The sequence below is a fragment of the Coregonus lavaretus genome (assembly GCF_964263955.1).
Source record: "Coregonus lavaretus genome assembly, chromosome: 24".
Lineage (NCBI taxonomy): Eukaryota > Metazoa > Chordata > Actinopteri > Salmoniformes > Salmonidae > Coregonus > Coregonus lavaretus.
This window is the reverse complement of record NC_140011.1, coordinates 7,278,321-7,292,571: the sequence shown is the minus strand read 5'-3', so window position 1 is coordinate 7,292,571 and position 14,251 is coordinate 7,278,321. Positions and strand designations below refer to the sequence as shown.

At 42.0% G+C, this 14,251-nt stretch overlaps 1 protein-coding gene across 1 annotated transcript; it reads left to right on the top strand.

Annotated features, from left to right (window-relative positions):
* On the top strand, positions 1 to 13,452 carry LOC311100271 (large ribosomal subunit protein eL37-like). Its single transcript, XM_084141117.1, has 4 exons — positions 1 to 57; positions 776 to 911; positions 11,320 to 11,404; positions 13,341 to 13,452. The coding sequence occupies exons 1-4, from the start codon at positions 55 to 57 to the stop codon at positions 13,408 to 13,410; spliced, it is 294 nt and encodes a 97-aa protein (XP_083997243.1). The 5' UTR covers positions 1 to 54; the 3' UTR covers positions 13,411 to 13,452.
* The last annotated feature ends 799 nt before the right edge of the window (positions 13,453 to 14,251 follow it).

The following is a 14,251-nucleotide window of genomic DNA, read 5'->3' as shown; positions in this document are numbered from 1 at the left end:
TACTGCAACACCAAGGTCTTTTCCGGTCTCTTTTCACCCACCCACAGGAAGAAAATGGTGAGTGAAATAATTTGTCAGAGATGGATCTTACAACATCTATTTATTTATCGGTTTATTTTTCAAGAAATCGTAGTGGTTTACGACTTACAATCAATGATAATGGTTTCTCACTGATATTGTTTTTGATTAAACGTTAGATGGTGTAGAAAAAGCAGAAGACAACTTCGTTAGCTAGTTAACTAGCAAAGGAAGCATTGGTCCATTGTGTATGTTTTGGGGTTAGCTAGCTAGAAAACAACCTTAGCTAGTTTGTGCTCAAGGTAAATGAGCCATTCTACAAACCACAACATCCTCACCTTTCTTTGTGTAGCTAATTCCCTCTAATCAACTAGTTATGAGTTGTTTTGTTGAACTGTTTCTAGCTAGTAGTGTTAGTATATTATGCCACTGGTCTTGCTAGCTAACTTGCTACCTTGCCTAAACCAAAAATGGAAAACTAGCAAACTAGTGAAGTTACCAGGAAGTTGGATAGAAACGTCAGTAGTCCAGCTTGGTTACCTACGCATGCAATCAGATGTACAACAAATGACTAATTCTCTGCTATGAATTATCCTGTGTCATTGTCTTGTCAATTATGTTTTCAATACAAATGTCTGAACATATGAATTTTCAGTGATTCTTACTTATTGACTGAGACAAGACCCCAACCTCGCCATGCATTCACACCGAATGACAAAGATCTCTTTGGCTAACTTTTGGTCCTTGTGTGTTTCAGACGAAGGGGACGTCGTCCTTCGGAAAGCGGCGTAATAAGACACATGCTCTATGCCGTCGCTGCGGTTCCAAGGCTTACCATCTGCAGAAGTCATCCTGCGGGAAGTGTGGCTACCCCGAGAAGCGCAAGAGAAGTTGTAAGTGTCCATGCCATTCCTTGAGATCGATAATTCGGCTTATCCATTCATTGAAACTGCTATATTGTAGTGATGGGAAGTTTGGTACTTCTTACTGACTCAGATCTTTTCAACTCGTTTAGTCAAAAGAACAAATATTTTAACTCATTTCGTTCATTTGATTCAGTCATGCCCAGAGCATGCAGGACCCCTAACGGCTAACAATGAACTAAAAACTCGAAAGAATCATGATTCTACACGCATCCCGTTCCCCATAGGGGCTTATTGTAGCTGTCATTTATGACAGACTTATAAAAGTGTGCTTCAATGCTACTTATACAAATACGATTATTTATTGATAGCTTTGAAACAAGGTCTAGTTGCGTCCGCAACCGGACTAGATTGTGAACGGCTCTTGGCAGAATGCTCTACATTTTACATTTTAGTCATTTAGCAGACGCTCTTATCCAGAGCGACTTACAGTTAGTGAGTGCATACATTTTTCATACTGGCCTCCCGTGGGAATCGAACCCACAACCCTGCCGTTGCAAAAGCCATGCTCTACCAACTGAGCTACATGGGGCCCAACGCAGTTACACCTCGACATCGGCTAAATAATAACAATGCAACTGCTGTGCAGTTGGCGGTTATCGCGGGTTGACGCCAGAACTGATTGAATCTTGGCCTAAGTTGAACATAATTTTTTTTTGGGGGGGGCTTAAAAATGGTAAGGTAAAAGTTAAATAACAACAAGTTGACATTGATGATGTCACTATTGCAACCATTCCTTTCAGGGGTGGAAAATGATTGTACATGAAACAAAACTAGTTGAAATCTATTTTAAGGTCAGGAGTTAGAATCATTTATATACAGAGGATTTGGTGCGTGTTCCATGTTGAAGGATGACACCATTCTTCAGGTTCATTCAATGTTTTCAGACCAATCCCTATCAGTCAGTTATTACTGAAAATGTCCTCTCCCTTAGAACTGGGAACAGAGCAGAGAGACATGAAACACCTTCATAGCAGCACTGCAAGTCCTACTTCACATATTTCTCCATGAATTTCTTGTGGAACTCTGAGCGCGAGTGTCGTTGACAAAGCGTTTCTCCCTGCATGCCTCATCCACTCCCTTTGCACAGTTCTTGAACACGACGTCATCGTCCCACCTTCTCTCGACACTTTACTTCCGCGAGGGCGATTAGCACAATATCATTTGCGAACTGCAACAGCCCCCCCAAAATACTTGTTTTCACGTTCAAGTGTTGAGCAGAGCTGTCTCTTCTAACGTTCAATAATCAGTTAATGTCATTCATTCTTTGACCATGCAATCGAATCAATTATCAGTTCTAAACATGTATTTTTCTTTATGCATTATCTATTTTTCCGTGAGCACATGATACAGTTGGTGTCTCCGGAGCCGGAGAAGCGAGTATTAATCCTGCTGTACGTTTCATTGCGGCCAGCAGATCAAATGAACGAGTCCCTCTGAAAAAAGAATCATTACTCTCAAGTCAGTAATGAGTCGTTCAAAAAGAATGAATCGTTTACAAACGGCACATCACCACTATGTTGTCACCAAGATGTCACAGACCTGTGGGTATTCTGTCTCTATTGAATACTGAGGTTTGTTGCAGCATTGTCTTTTATTTTGTTTGCATTACTGCTTGCCTTGTTGACTTGTTTTTGAATGTTTGACAGTGCAGCATGAGTCAGTTCATGTTTATTACCCAGTGTCTTGTCAGTGATGATTTCAATACAAATGTCTGAACATATGAATTTCAGTGATTCTTACTTTGTGACTGAGACAAGACCCCAAACTCTCCATGCGTGCACATTGGTTGACAAATTAGATGAACAATATCTTTGCCTAACCTCTGGATGTGTTTACCTGTGTCCCCACATCTGTTGACCAGGGGTGTGTATTACAAAGTAGGATCAGCTAACTGTTGAGCGTAGATGGCGCTTGAACAATTACTATTTAGTCTATTTTCACTGTATTGCATTAGTGGAAGCCAAGACTGTCCAGGGCAAGTCTGCCGGTGTTGACTAGCAGAAGTTACTTTTCGTAGCATGTTAGGGCAGGGTTTTATCTGAATAAAATGGGGCTTGGGTGGGGGCATGGCCAATGGTGCGGTCACCGACCGAACATTTGAGGCCCTCCTGTTGGCCGCAGTGGACAAAATGTAGCTGTTTAAAAGCTAATTTCCTGCAATTCTACACATCTTGTCATGGCTTATGCTATCTGAGTGATTCAAACATAACAAAATCAAATGGGGCTGCATACCATGACAAATACTCCTGAATGCATCATTTGGGGAATTTTTGGTTCTTCCGACTGCCTGAGTGGACTAATCCATTGTGGAGGCCGCGGGGATGGCACACCAGTACTACATTTACCGTTAATTACCATTTCTAAATTACAATGTTTGTTTGGTTATGGTAATTTCTGTTAATGCATTCAATATATTATTATTACAGTCTTACCATTGTCATTGTAGGAGTGGACATGTTGTTTGCAGAGTGCACAACCTAGGCTACACTTGTGAGGAAAATGTTTTGGTTTATTTCATTCCATTTACGAGTTGTCAATTTATTCATTGTCTTTTGTTTGGAGCACTCCTGTCAATTTTGAGTAAGGACACGCACCTGATTACGCATAGAACTAGGCCTAGCCTACCTGGCCTGCACACAAATGTAGACTTATAAATGTGTCCATTTGATACGGCTGATGTGTATGTATTTATGTATATGTGTGTGTATGTATTTATGTGTATATACACTGCTCAAAAAAATAAAAGGAACACTTAAACAACACATCCTAGATCTGAATGAATGAAATAATCTTATTAAATACTTTTTTCTTTACATAGTTGAATGTGCTGACAACAAAATCACACAAAAATGATCAATGGAAATCAAATGTATCAACCCATGGAGGTCTGGATTTGGAGTCACCCTCAAACTTAAAGTGGAAAACCACACTACAGGCTGATCCAACTTTGATGTAATGTCCTTAAAACAAGTCAAAATGAGGCTCAGTAGTGTGTGTGGCCTCCACGTGCCTGTATGACCTCCCTACAACGCCTGGGCATGCTCCTGATGAGGTGGCGGATGGTCTCCTGAGGGATCTCCTCCCAGACCTGGACTAAAGCATCCGCCAACTCCTGGACAGTCTGTGGTGCAACGTGGCGTTGGTGGATGGAGCGAGACATGGTGTCCCAGATGTGCTCAATTGGATTCAGGTCTGGGGAACGGGCGGTCCATAGCATCAATGCCTTCCTCTTAGAGGAACTGCTGACACAGTCCAGCCACATGAGGTCTAGCATTGTCTTGCATTAGGAGGAACCCAGGGCCAACCGCACCAGCATATGGTTTCACAAGTGGTCTGAGGATTTCATCTCGGTACCTAATGGCAGTCAGGCTACCTCTGGCGAGCACATGGAGGGCTGTGCGGCCCCCCAAAGAAATGCCACCCCACACCATGACTGACCCACCGCCAAACCGGTCATGCTGGAGGATGTTGCAGGCAGCAGAACGTTCTCCACGGCGTCTCCAGACTCTGTCACGTCTGTCACATGTGCTCAGTGTGAACCTGCTTTCATCTGTGAAGAGCACAGGGCGCCAGTGGCCAATTTGCCAATCTTGGTGTTCTCTGGCAAATGCCAAACGTCCTGCACGGTGTTGGGCTGTAAGCACAACCCCCACCTGTGGACGTCGGGCCCTCATACCACCCTCATGGAGTCTGTTTCTGACCGTTTGAGCAGACACATGCACATTTGTGGCCTGCTGGAGGTCATTTTGCAGGGCTCTGGCAGTGCTCCTCCTTGCACAAAGGCGGAGGTAGCGGTCCTGCTGCTGGGTTGTTGCCCTCCTACGGCCTCCTCCACGTCTCCTGATGTACTGGCCTGTCTCCTGGTAGCGCCTCCATGCTCTGGACACTACGCTGACAGACACAGCAAACCTTCTTGCCACAGCTCGCATTGATGTGCCATCCTGGATGAGCTGCACTACCTGAGCCACTTGTGTGGGTTGTAGACTCCGTCTCATGCTACCACTAGAGTGAAAGCACCGCCAGCATTCAAAAATGACCAAAACATCAGCCAGGAAGCATAGGAACTGAGAAGTGGCCTGTGGTCACCACCTGCAGAACCACTTCTTTATTGGGGGTGTCTTGCTAATTGCCTATAATTTCCACCTGTTGTCTATTTCATTTGCACAACAGCATGTGAAATGTATTGTCAATCAGTGTTGCTTCCTAAGTGGAATGTTTAATTTCACAGAAGTGTGATTGACTTGGAGTTACATTGTGTTGTTTAAGTGTTCCCTTTATTTTTTTGAGCAGTGTATGTATGCATACATACTGTACCAGTCAAACGTTTGGACACACCTACTCATTCCTGAGCATGAATTGGTTTTTAGTCAAGGCCCCCGCAATGGATTAGTTCATTGAGATGGGCGGGCGGGCATATATACAGTGGGGGGGGGGGGGGAGTATTTAGTCAGCCACCAATTGTGCAAGTTCTCCCACTTAAAAAGATGAGAGAGGCCTGTAATTTTCATCATAGGTACACGTCAAGTATGACAGACAAAATTAGAAGAAAAAAATCCAGAAAATCACATTGTAGGATTTTTTATGAATTTATTTGCAAATTATGGTGGAAAAAAAGTATTTGGTCAATAACAAAAGTTTCTCAATAATTTGTTATATACCCTTTGTTGGCAATGACACAGGTCAAACGTTTTCTGTAAGTCTTCACAAGGTTTTCACACACTGTTGCTGGTATTTTGGCCCATTCCTCCATGCAGATCTCCTCTAGAGCAGTGATGTTTTGGGGCTGTCGCTGGGCAACACGGACTTTCAACTCCCTCCAAAGATTTTCTATGGGGTTGAGATCTGGAGACTGGCTAGGCCACTCCAGGACCTTGAAATGCTTCTTACGAAGCCACTCCTTCGTTGCCCGGGCGGTGTGTTTGGGATCATTGTCATTCTGAAAGACCCAGCCACGTTTAATCTTCAATGCCCTTGCTGATGGAAGGAGGTTTTCATTCAAAATCTCACAATACATGGCCCCATTCATTCTTTCCTTTACACGGATCAGTCGTCCTGGTCCCTTTGCAGAAAAACAGCCCCAAAGCATGATGTTTCCACCCCCATGCTTCACAGTAGGTATGGTGTTCTTTGGACGCAACTCAGCATTCTTTGTTCTCCAAACACGACGAGTTGAGTTTTTACCAAAAAGTTATGTTTTGGTTTCATCTGACATTCTCCCAATCCTCTTCTGGATCATCCAAATGCACTCTAGCAAACTTCAGACGGGCCCGGACATGTACTGGCTTAAGCAGGGGGACACGTCTGGCACTGCAGGATTTGAGTCCCTGGCAGCGTAGTGTGTTACTGATGGTAGGCTTTGTTACTTTGGTCCCAGCTCTCTGCAGGTCATTCACTGGGTCCCCCTGTGTGGTTCTGGGATTTTTGCTCACCGTTCTTGTGATCATTTTGACCCCACGGGTTGAGATCTTGCGTGGAGCCCCAGATCGAGGGAGATTATCAGTGGTCTTGTATGTCTTCCATTTCCTAATAATTGCTCCCACAGTTGATTTCTACAAACCAAGCTGCTTACCTATTGCAGATTCAGTCTTCCCAGCCTGGTGCAGGTCTACAATTTTGTTTCTGGTGTCCTTTGACAGCTCTTTGGTCTTGGCCATAGTGGAGTTTGGAGTGTGACTGTTTGAGGTTGTGGACAGGTGTCTTTTATACTGATAAGTTCAAACAGGTGCCATTAATACAGGTAACGAGTGGAGGACAGAGGAGCCTCTTAAAGAATAAGTTACAGGTCTATGAGAGCCAGAAATCTTGCTTGTTTGTAGGTGACCAAATACTTATTTTCCACTATAATTTGCAAATAAAATCATTAAAAATCCTACAATGTGATTTTCTGGATTTTTTAAAATCAATTTGTCTGTCATAGTTGACGTGTACCTATGATGAAAATTACAGGCCTCTCATCTTTTTAAGTGGGAGAACTTGCACAATTGGTGGCTGACTAAATACTTTCTTTCCCCACTGTGTGTGTATATATATATATACACACACACACACACACACACACACACACACACACACATACAGAACCAGTCAAAAGTTTGGACACCTACTCATTCAAGGGTTTTTCTTTATTTTTACTATTTTCTACATTGTAGAATAATAGTGATGACATAAAAACTATGAAATAACACATATGGAATCATGTAGTAACCAAGAAAGTGTTCAACAAATCAAAATGTATTTTATATTTGAGATTCTTCAAATAGCCACCCTTTGCCTTGATGACAGCTTTGCACTCTTGGCATTCTATCAACCAGCTTCATGAGGTAGTCACCTGGAATGCATTTCAATTAACAGGTGTGCCTTAAGTTAATTTGTGGAATTTCTTTCCTTCTTAATGCGTTTGAGCCAATCAGTTGGGTTGTGACAAGTTGGGGGGGGGTATACAGGAGATAGGGCTATTTGGTAAAATACCAAGTCTGGAACATTTCAAGAACTTTGAAAGTTTATTAAAGTGCAGTTGCAAAATCCATCAAGCGCTATGATGAAACTGGCTCTCATGAGGACCGCCACAGGAATGGAAGATCCAGAGTTACCTCTGCTGTAGAGGATAAGTTCATTAGCGTTACCAGCCTCAGAAATTGCAGTCAAATAAATGCTTCACAGAGTTCAAGTAACAGACACGTCTCAACATCAACTGTTCAGAGGAGACTGTGTGAATCAGGCCTTCATGGTCGAATTGCTGCAAAAAAAAACACTACTAAAGGACACCAATACAAAGAGACTTGCTTGGGCCAAGAAACACGAGCAATGGACATTAGACCGGTGGAAATGTGTCCTTTGGTCTGGAGTCCAAATTGGAGATTTTTGGTTCCAACCACCATGTCGTTGTGAGACATGGTGTGGGTGAACGGATGAACTCTGCATGTGTATTTCCCACCGTAAAGCATGGAGGAGGTGGTGTTATGGTGAGGGGGTGCTTTACTTTACTTAATTTAGAATTCAAGGCACACTTAACCAGCATGGCTACCACAGCATTCTGCAGCGATACGCCATCCCATCTGGTTTGGGCTTAGTGGGACTATCATTTGTTTTTCAAAAGGACAATGGCCCAACACACCTCCAGGCTGTGTAAGGGCTATTTTACCAAGAAGGATAGTGATGGAGTGCTGCATCAGATGACCTGGCCTCCACACTCCCCCGACCTCAACCCAATTGAGATGGTTTGGGATGAGTCGGACTGCAGAATGAAGGAAAAGCAGCCAACAAGTGCTCAGCATGTGGGAACTCCAAGACTGTTGGAAAATCATTCCAGGTGAAGCTGGTTGAGAGAATGCCAAGAGTGTACAAAGCTGTCATCGAGGCAAAGGGTTGCTATTTGAAGAATCTGAAATATATTTTGATTTGTTTAACACTTTTTTGGTTACTACATGATTCCATGTGTTATTTCATAGTTTTGATGTCTTCACTATTATTCTACAATGTAGAAAATAGTAAAAATCAAGAAAAACCCTTGAATGAGTAGGTTCTGTATGTGTGTGTGTAATATATATATATATATATGCCCGCCCGCCCATCTCAATGAACTAATCCATTACGGGGGCCTTGACTAAAAACCAATTCATGCTTGATCCGAAAATATGGTCGGAGGCTCCATATAGAGGGTGTGACGCAATTGCGGCGCCACCATAGGCATGCAGAGGCCAAATCGAGCTCTGTACCGCATCGCCATGCGCCTCCCAAATGTTGTACCAATACTGAGGGCTCTTTATAGCTCCGCATTGACATGATTGGTTGACAGTAAGTGGGGGCGGTACATCCTGTATAAACACAAACTCACTTCCTTGACAACAGCTCTGCACTGCTCCATGAAGCTCAAGAAGTATGAATGCCCTGACTTCTGTGGAGTCAATATCACCGTAAATGCTGCATGGCCAATGCAGAGGTCGGATTGACCATGTACCCAGATGCACAATGCACTTCTCTCTCCAGAATGTGATCTCTACCACCAATTTGTTCACAATCATTGTTTCATTTCTTCACTGTGTGAATTGTTTGCGTTTGATTGTTGGTGTATATCAGTTCCCCATTACGTATGTCACCAGTAGTACATTTCCCTTTAATTCCTATAATTTCTAATCTACAATGTTTTTTACTTTGTTTACGGTAATTTATTTTCATGCATTCAATATTATTCCAGTCTTCCCTTTCTCATTATCTTGAGTGGACACATTGTTTGCAGAGTGCACAACCAATGCTACACTTGTGAGAAACAAGTTTTGATTTATTTCATTCCATTTACGAGTTTTGTCAATTTAGTCAGTCTTTCGTTTGAAGCACTCCTATCAATGTTGAGTAAGGATGCGCACGCATAGACGTAGGCTTATAGGCTACCTGGCCTGCGCGCAAATGTAGGCATATATAAATGTGCCCATTTGGGGATCTGATAGTATTCCTGATTGGCTTAATGCACCACCACTAATGACCTGTAGAGCTTCTCAAAGTAATGTTTTCTTCACCTCAAACAGCAAGCAAACGTAGTCTGTTTTTACATCCATTGAGAATTACAATAGTTCCTCAATGTATTTTTAAAAATCTTTCCAGCTCTCCCTTTCAATAACCACTCAGCGTAAAATCGAAAAAATGTACTGGTACTGTTTATATTTAGGTGCAGGAGCTCCACAATACTTTTGAGCTAAGATTCTTTAAGAGGAACAGGAGCTCAAGCAGTAGAACATTTCAGGTGCCGGTACTCAGCTCCGGTGAGCTCCTGCCCAAGTCCAGCACTGCTTCTTATCCCTTGCGCAAATAGCCTACAGCTGTGTCTGTCCCGAGCTCACTGGCGTTTAAAACGGAGGGCCCAGAATCTTTTATACAATGTTGCAAGTTTGCTAGCGCAAGCTTCGGGCTGGACCCAGTTAATAGTTGATACAATGTTTCAAGTTCGTTTGCAGTCAGGCCATGTGTAGCCAATGTGGTTTATATGATAGCCTATTACCGGCAACTTCAAGAGCATAATGGAAGAATCTGTGAAGGCCAGCAACAGCGGGAGGAGGAGTAGGGTTGGTTCGGGAACAGGTTTTTTTTTCTTCTGGTTAGGCTATATTGGTCTCTGGCTCCCTCTTTTTAGTAATTTGTGTGTCCATTTTTTACTTGCAGCGCTTAAAGCATCAGGTGAAGTAGCCTACATATAGTTGATTTTTTTCAAACATAGGGTGTGTATATATGGAAAAATATGTTTTAAAGCTCACTGGTGCAGGAAATGCTGAGGGCCCAGAATATTTTATACAATGTTGCTAGTGCAAGCTTCTGGCCAGACACAGTTGATACAATGTTTCAAGTTTGTTGCAGACAGGCCATGCATAGCCAATGTGTTTTATAAGATATTTATTTTCATCAGGATATTTTCTACCTGCAGGCTGCAGTGTTTTTATTTGTTGGCTTTATGTAGGCTATTTTTACATAGTTGGCAATGGTAATAAAAGTTACTTTTAGATTTGTAATTTAATTTAGGTAACATTTTGATTAATCACATGACAATAATTTTGAGATAAAGACTTATAAATTAAATGACACTGTTCCACAAAAATGTGCATATGAAAATCGTAACTGATCGATAGAAATGGTAAGATAAATTGGTACTAAATGGAAAAGGTTGCCAACCCCTGGTGTAGCCTATTACCGGCAGATTCAGGAGCATAACAGCAGAATCTGTGAAGGGCAGGAGGAGGATCAGGAACATGTTTTTTTCTTCTGGTTAGGCTATCTTGATTTCTGGCTCCCTCTTGAGTCATTTGTCTTAATTATTTAATCAAACAGTGTGCTTAAAGCATCAGACAAGCTCAGTACATATAGTTGATTTTATTAAAACATATAGGGTGTGTCCTATATATGGAAAAATACATGTTTATAAATTTAGACCAATTGATTGGTCAAAATAAAAGACAGCTCGGTCGACCAATATTTTTTTGGGAGTCGGGGACAGCACTACTGTTTGGTCATACGTAGGCGGTCTGGGGAAAAAAACACTTAGGCGGCCGCCCAAGACTTTTCTTTGCAGAAAAAACCCTGGGTTAGGATAACTTGTGGCAGGTTAGGATAATTATTGTGGCAGGTTAGGAGAATTAGGTTAAGGTTAGGAAAAGGGTTAGGGTTTACAAAAATGCTACAATTGTCCCCTATGCGGCTAACATATCTAGCTACAACCAGGCCTGCCCTGAAGTCTTGGTTTCCACGAATGCAATGCTGCTCTATTGTCATGGATCTGCAAATTAATTTAAGGATATTTGGGAATGTTCGCTGGCAAAACCGTTGATCCTGCTTTTTTAAATGTATTTCTGTTGTCTACCTTTGTGTATTGACCTGTCGTCTCTTTCTGTAGACAACTGGAGCGCTAAGGCCAAGAGGAGGAACACCACTGGGACCGGCCGCTTGAGGCACCTGAGGGTTGTCTACCGCAGATTCAGGTGAGCACAGTGGAAAGCCAGAGTACAGAGTCCTGCTGATTTTTGCCCCATTGCCTGGAAAAACAGGGTTGTTCAGTAGGGCACATGGCAAAATGTTTTGCATTTGAAAATGAAGTTCAGGTAGGATGCGTTTTCTCCTGTTTCCTGCCCACTGAAGGCGGCGACCCTGGTGCACTCGAGAACAATCAGTAACATTAGTGCCAGGGAGAAATTAAAACCTGCAGGATTGTGGCTCTCAAGGGCCTGAGTTAATCAAATGCAAAGGACATGCAGGTCATTCTAAAATGTGAGAGTATATTTGTGGTGGTTGATGCTTTGCTGTAGTGTTGTCACGGTACCAGAATTTTTGACTTCGATACCAGGTTCAGTATCACGATACTCGATACCAAAACAATACAAGATACCATGGCAAAAAAAAAAGAGTATTACCTAGTCACAGAATAACCACTGGGCTTTTCATTTTTTACTTTGCGCAATATGTTGATAACTGGTAGAACAACTAAAATAACAAATAGAAGATCTATTCTATATTCAATTTCTTTCAAAAATAAAACGCCCTATTAAATAACAGAAGAATCTTACATTTTCCTTATGCAAAACCATATCTGAGACTCAGAGCATACAACATAATTTTACCGTTACATCTAAGCTGTTTTAAAATGTAATTTGATACACATCAGGGTTAATTTGCTCATCTATAGCCATAATATAGGGTCAGAGGAAATTAATTAGACCTATGCTAAATAATTTAATGTATTAAGTGAATAGTTTAGTTCCAAAACATGTTTTTTAAGTTCATTTCTGAAGCTTCTATATTGCAGTAGTCTACACACCATTAGAAATACAATGGATTTAACACAGCGTACTACAATTCCCAGAGTGCATTTCAACTCTCAGGGTACAATGCTCCACCCAGGGCTGCTGGTTGGCTACCAGCAAGCCCAGACAAACGCAAAGTAGTCTAAATATATTGCTGTCATAGCTAAGTTATGAGTGCAACTCAAATTACTTTTGGGTTGTAATCATATTATAACGCTCACATTACATTTACATTTTAGTCATTTAGCAGACGTTCTTATCCAGAGCGACTTACAGTTAGTGAGTGCATACATTTTCATACTGGCCCCCCGTGGGAAACGAACCCACAACCCTGGCGTTGCAAGCGCCATGCTCTACCAACTGAGCTACAGGGGAATGTCATGCTGAATATATGTTGCTGATTATCCCTTGTTTCGGTGGGCTGGCCCTCATCTGCTCCATAAGCAAAGTATTGCCATGCTGTCAGCATTTTCTCTCTCGCTTGCTTCTTAAGTAGCTCGTGCTGTTCCAGCTGCATGTGCATGTAGCCTAGCTAGCTCACTACTGCCCCCTTGAGAACATTCAGACAAATTACTAGACAGACTTGATCCTCTCAATCCTTATGAGGTGAGACACATTTGAAAGAAGTACCGAAAGTAACAAATTCTAGTACCGAACTGTTTATCGTGTTCTAGTATTGAAAAAGTACAGCAGTTTCAGTATACCTTGCAACACTACTCTGCTATATGTGAATCATTCTCTGCTCCTGAGTCTGGTTGTGTAGCCCTTTAAGCCACTGTCAGCCTGTGCTCCTTTAAAGCTGTTGCTTGGAAATAATGCTAGCTGAAATTAGTTTGCCAATGTAAAAAAATAAATGTCTGAACACATTAGTTCAGTGATTTTAATTTTGAGGCAAGCTTCACTCTGCCATCAATTTATTCAGCCATGTTTGCTTATTGCCATCTATTATTTAGTTTGTTCACCAGTAGTGTACATGCTTGGTACAAATAACACCACAACCTGGTAAAGACCCTGGGTGACTGAATGAAATGTTGCCATATAGCTTAGGTGAGCAATAAGGTTACTATTTGAGTATTGTATGTAATGTACAGATGTCTTATATTCTTTCCTTTTTCAGGAATGGATTCCGGGAAGGGACCACACCCAAGCCCAGGCGTGCTGCAGTGGCTGCCTCCAGCTCGTCCTAGACACACTTTGGGTTTACTTAAATAAATGTGCTGTTGATTTAAGTTGTCTTGTCTGTTTTTTTTCAGTATTACATTAACCATCCAAGAACTCTTTAACAGTCTAAGCTGCACATCGAATAAGTGTGTGAACTGTGTAATTGCGGTGTAGTTCACCATTCTCAATTGAATATTTTATTTATTCTACCTGGATTTTAAATGAAGGAAAAAAATTAAGTGCGTTTCTGTCAAGTTGTTTAAGTTTTTTTATCAGCACTTGACATTGCCCAAATCAGCCATAGAAATGGTATGGATGAGACAACCTTTTGAGGATTGTGTGGGGTGGGATTATGTAAAGACGTTTTTCAGTGGTACAGTGTACAATCAATTATTTTTTGCTTAATCAAGTGCTCTGTCTGTGGTGTTATGTTCTGAACAGAGTAAAAACTCAAACCATGTTTATTTCCCCATTGGGTCATACAGCTGCAAAGACAACACACAAGCACATATGTACCTTCCGACAAGGTGTAGTTATCTCCTTGCACGTCTAAGCTAGACATTCTTTCTGTTAGGCAGAAACACGGTAGGTTCCTCTTACTGGTATTATCATGGCCCTGTCTAAGTCTAGGACCCTCATGGGTGTGGAAGTGTGTGTGAGAGGCCTATAATCGGATGGTCATCAGGGTGGGTCCCTGTGGCTCCCCTCCCAGCAGTGTCTTCCCTCTTCATCTGTTGACCTTACCTCGAGTTGAGTTCCACATCCCTCATGGTCCTGGTTCCTCAGCAACTGGCCTGCCTTATCAATAACTGATACTAGACTGTTGCCCTTTGCCGCCCTCCTTAGGAACATTCATATTCAATAACA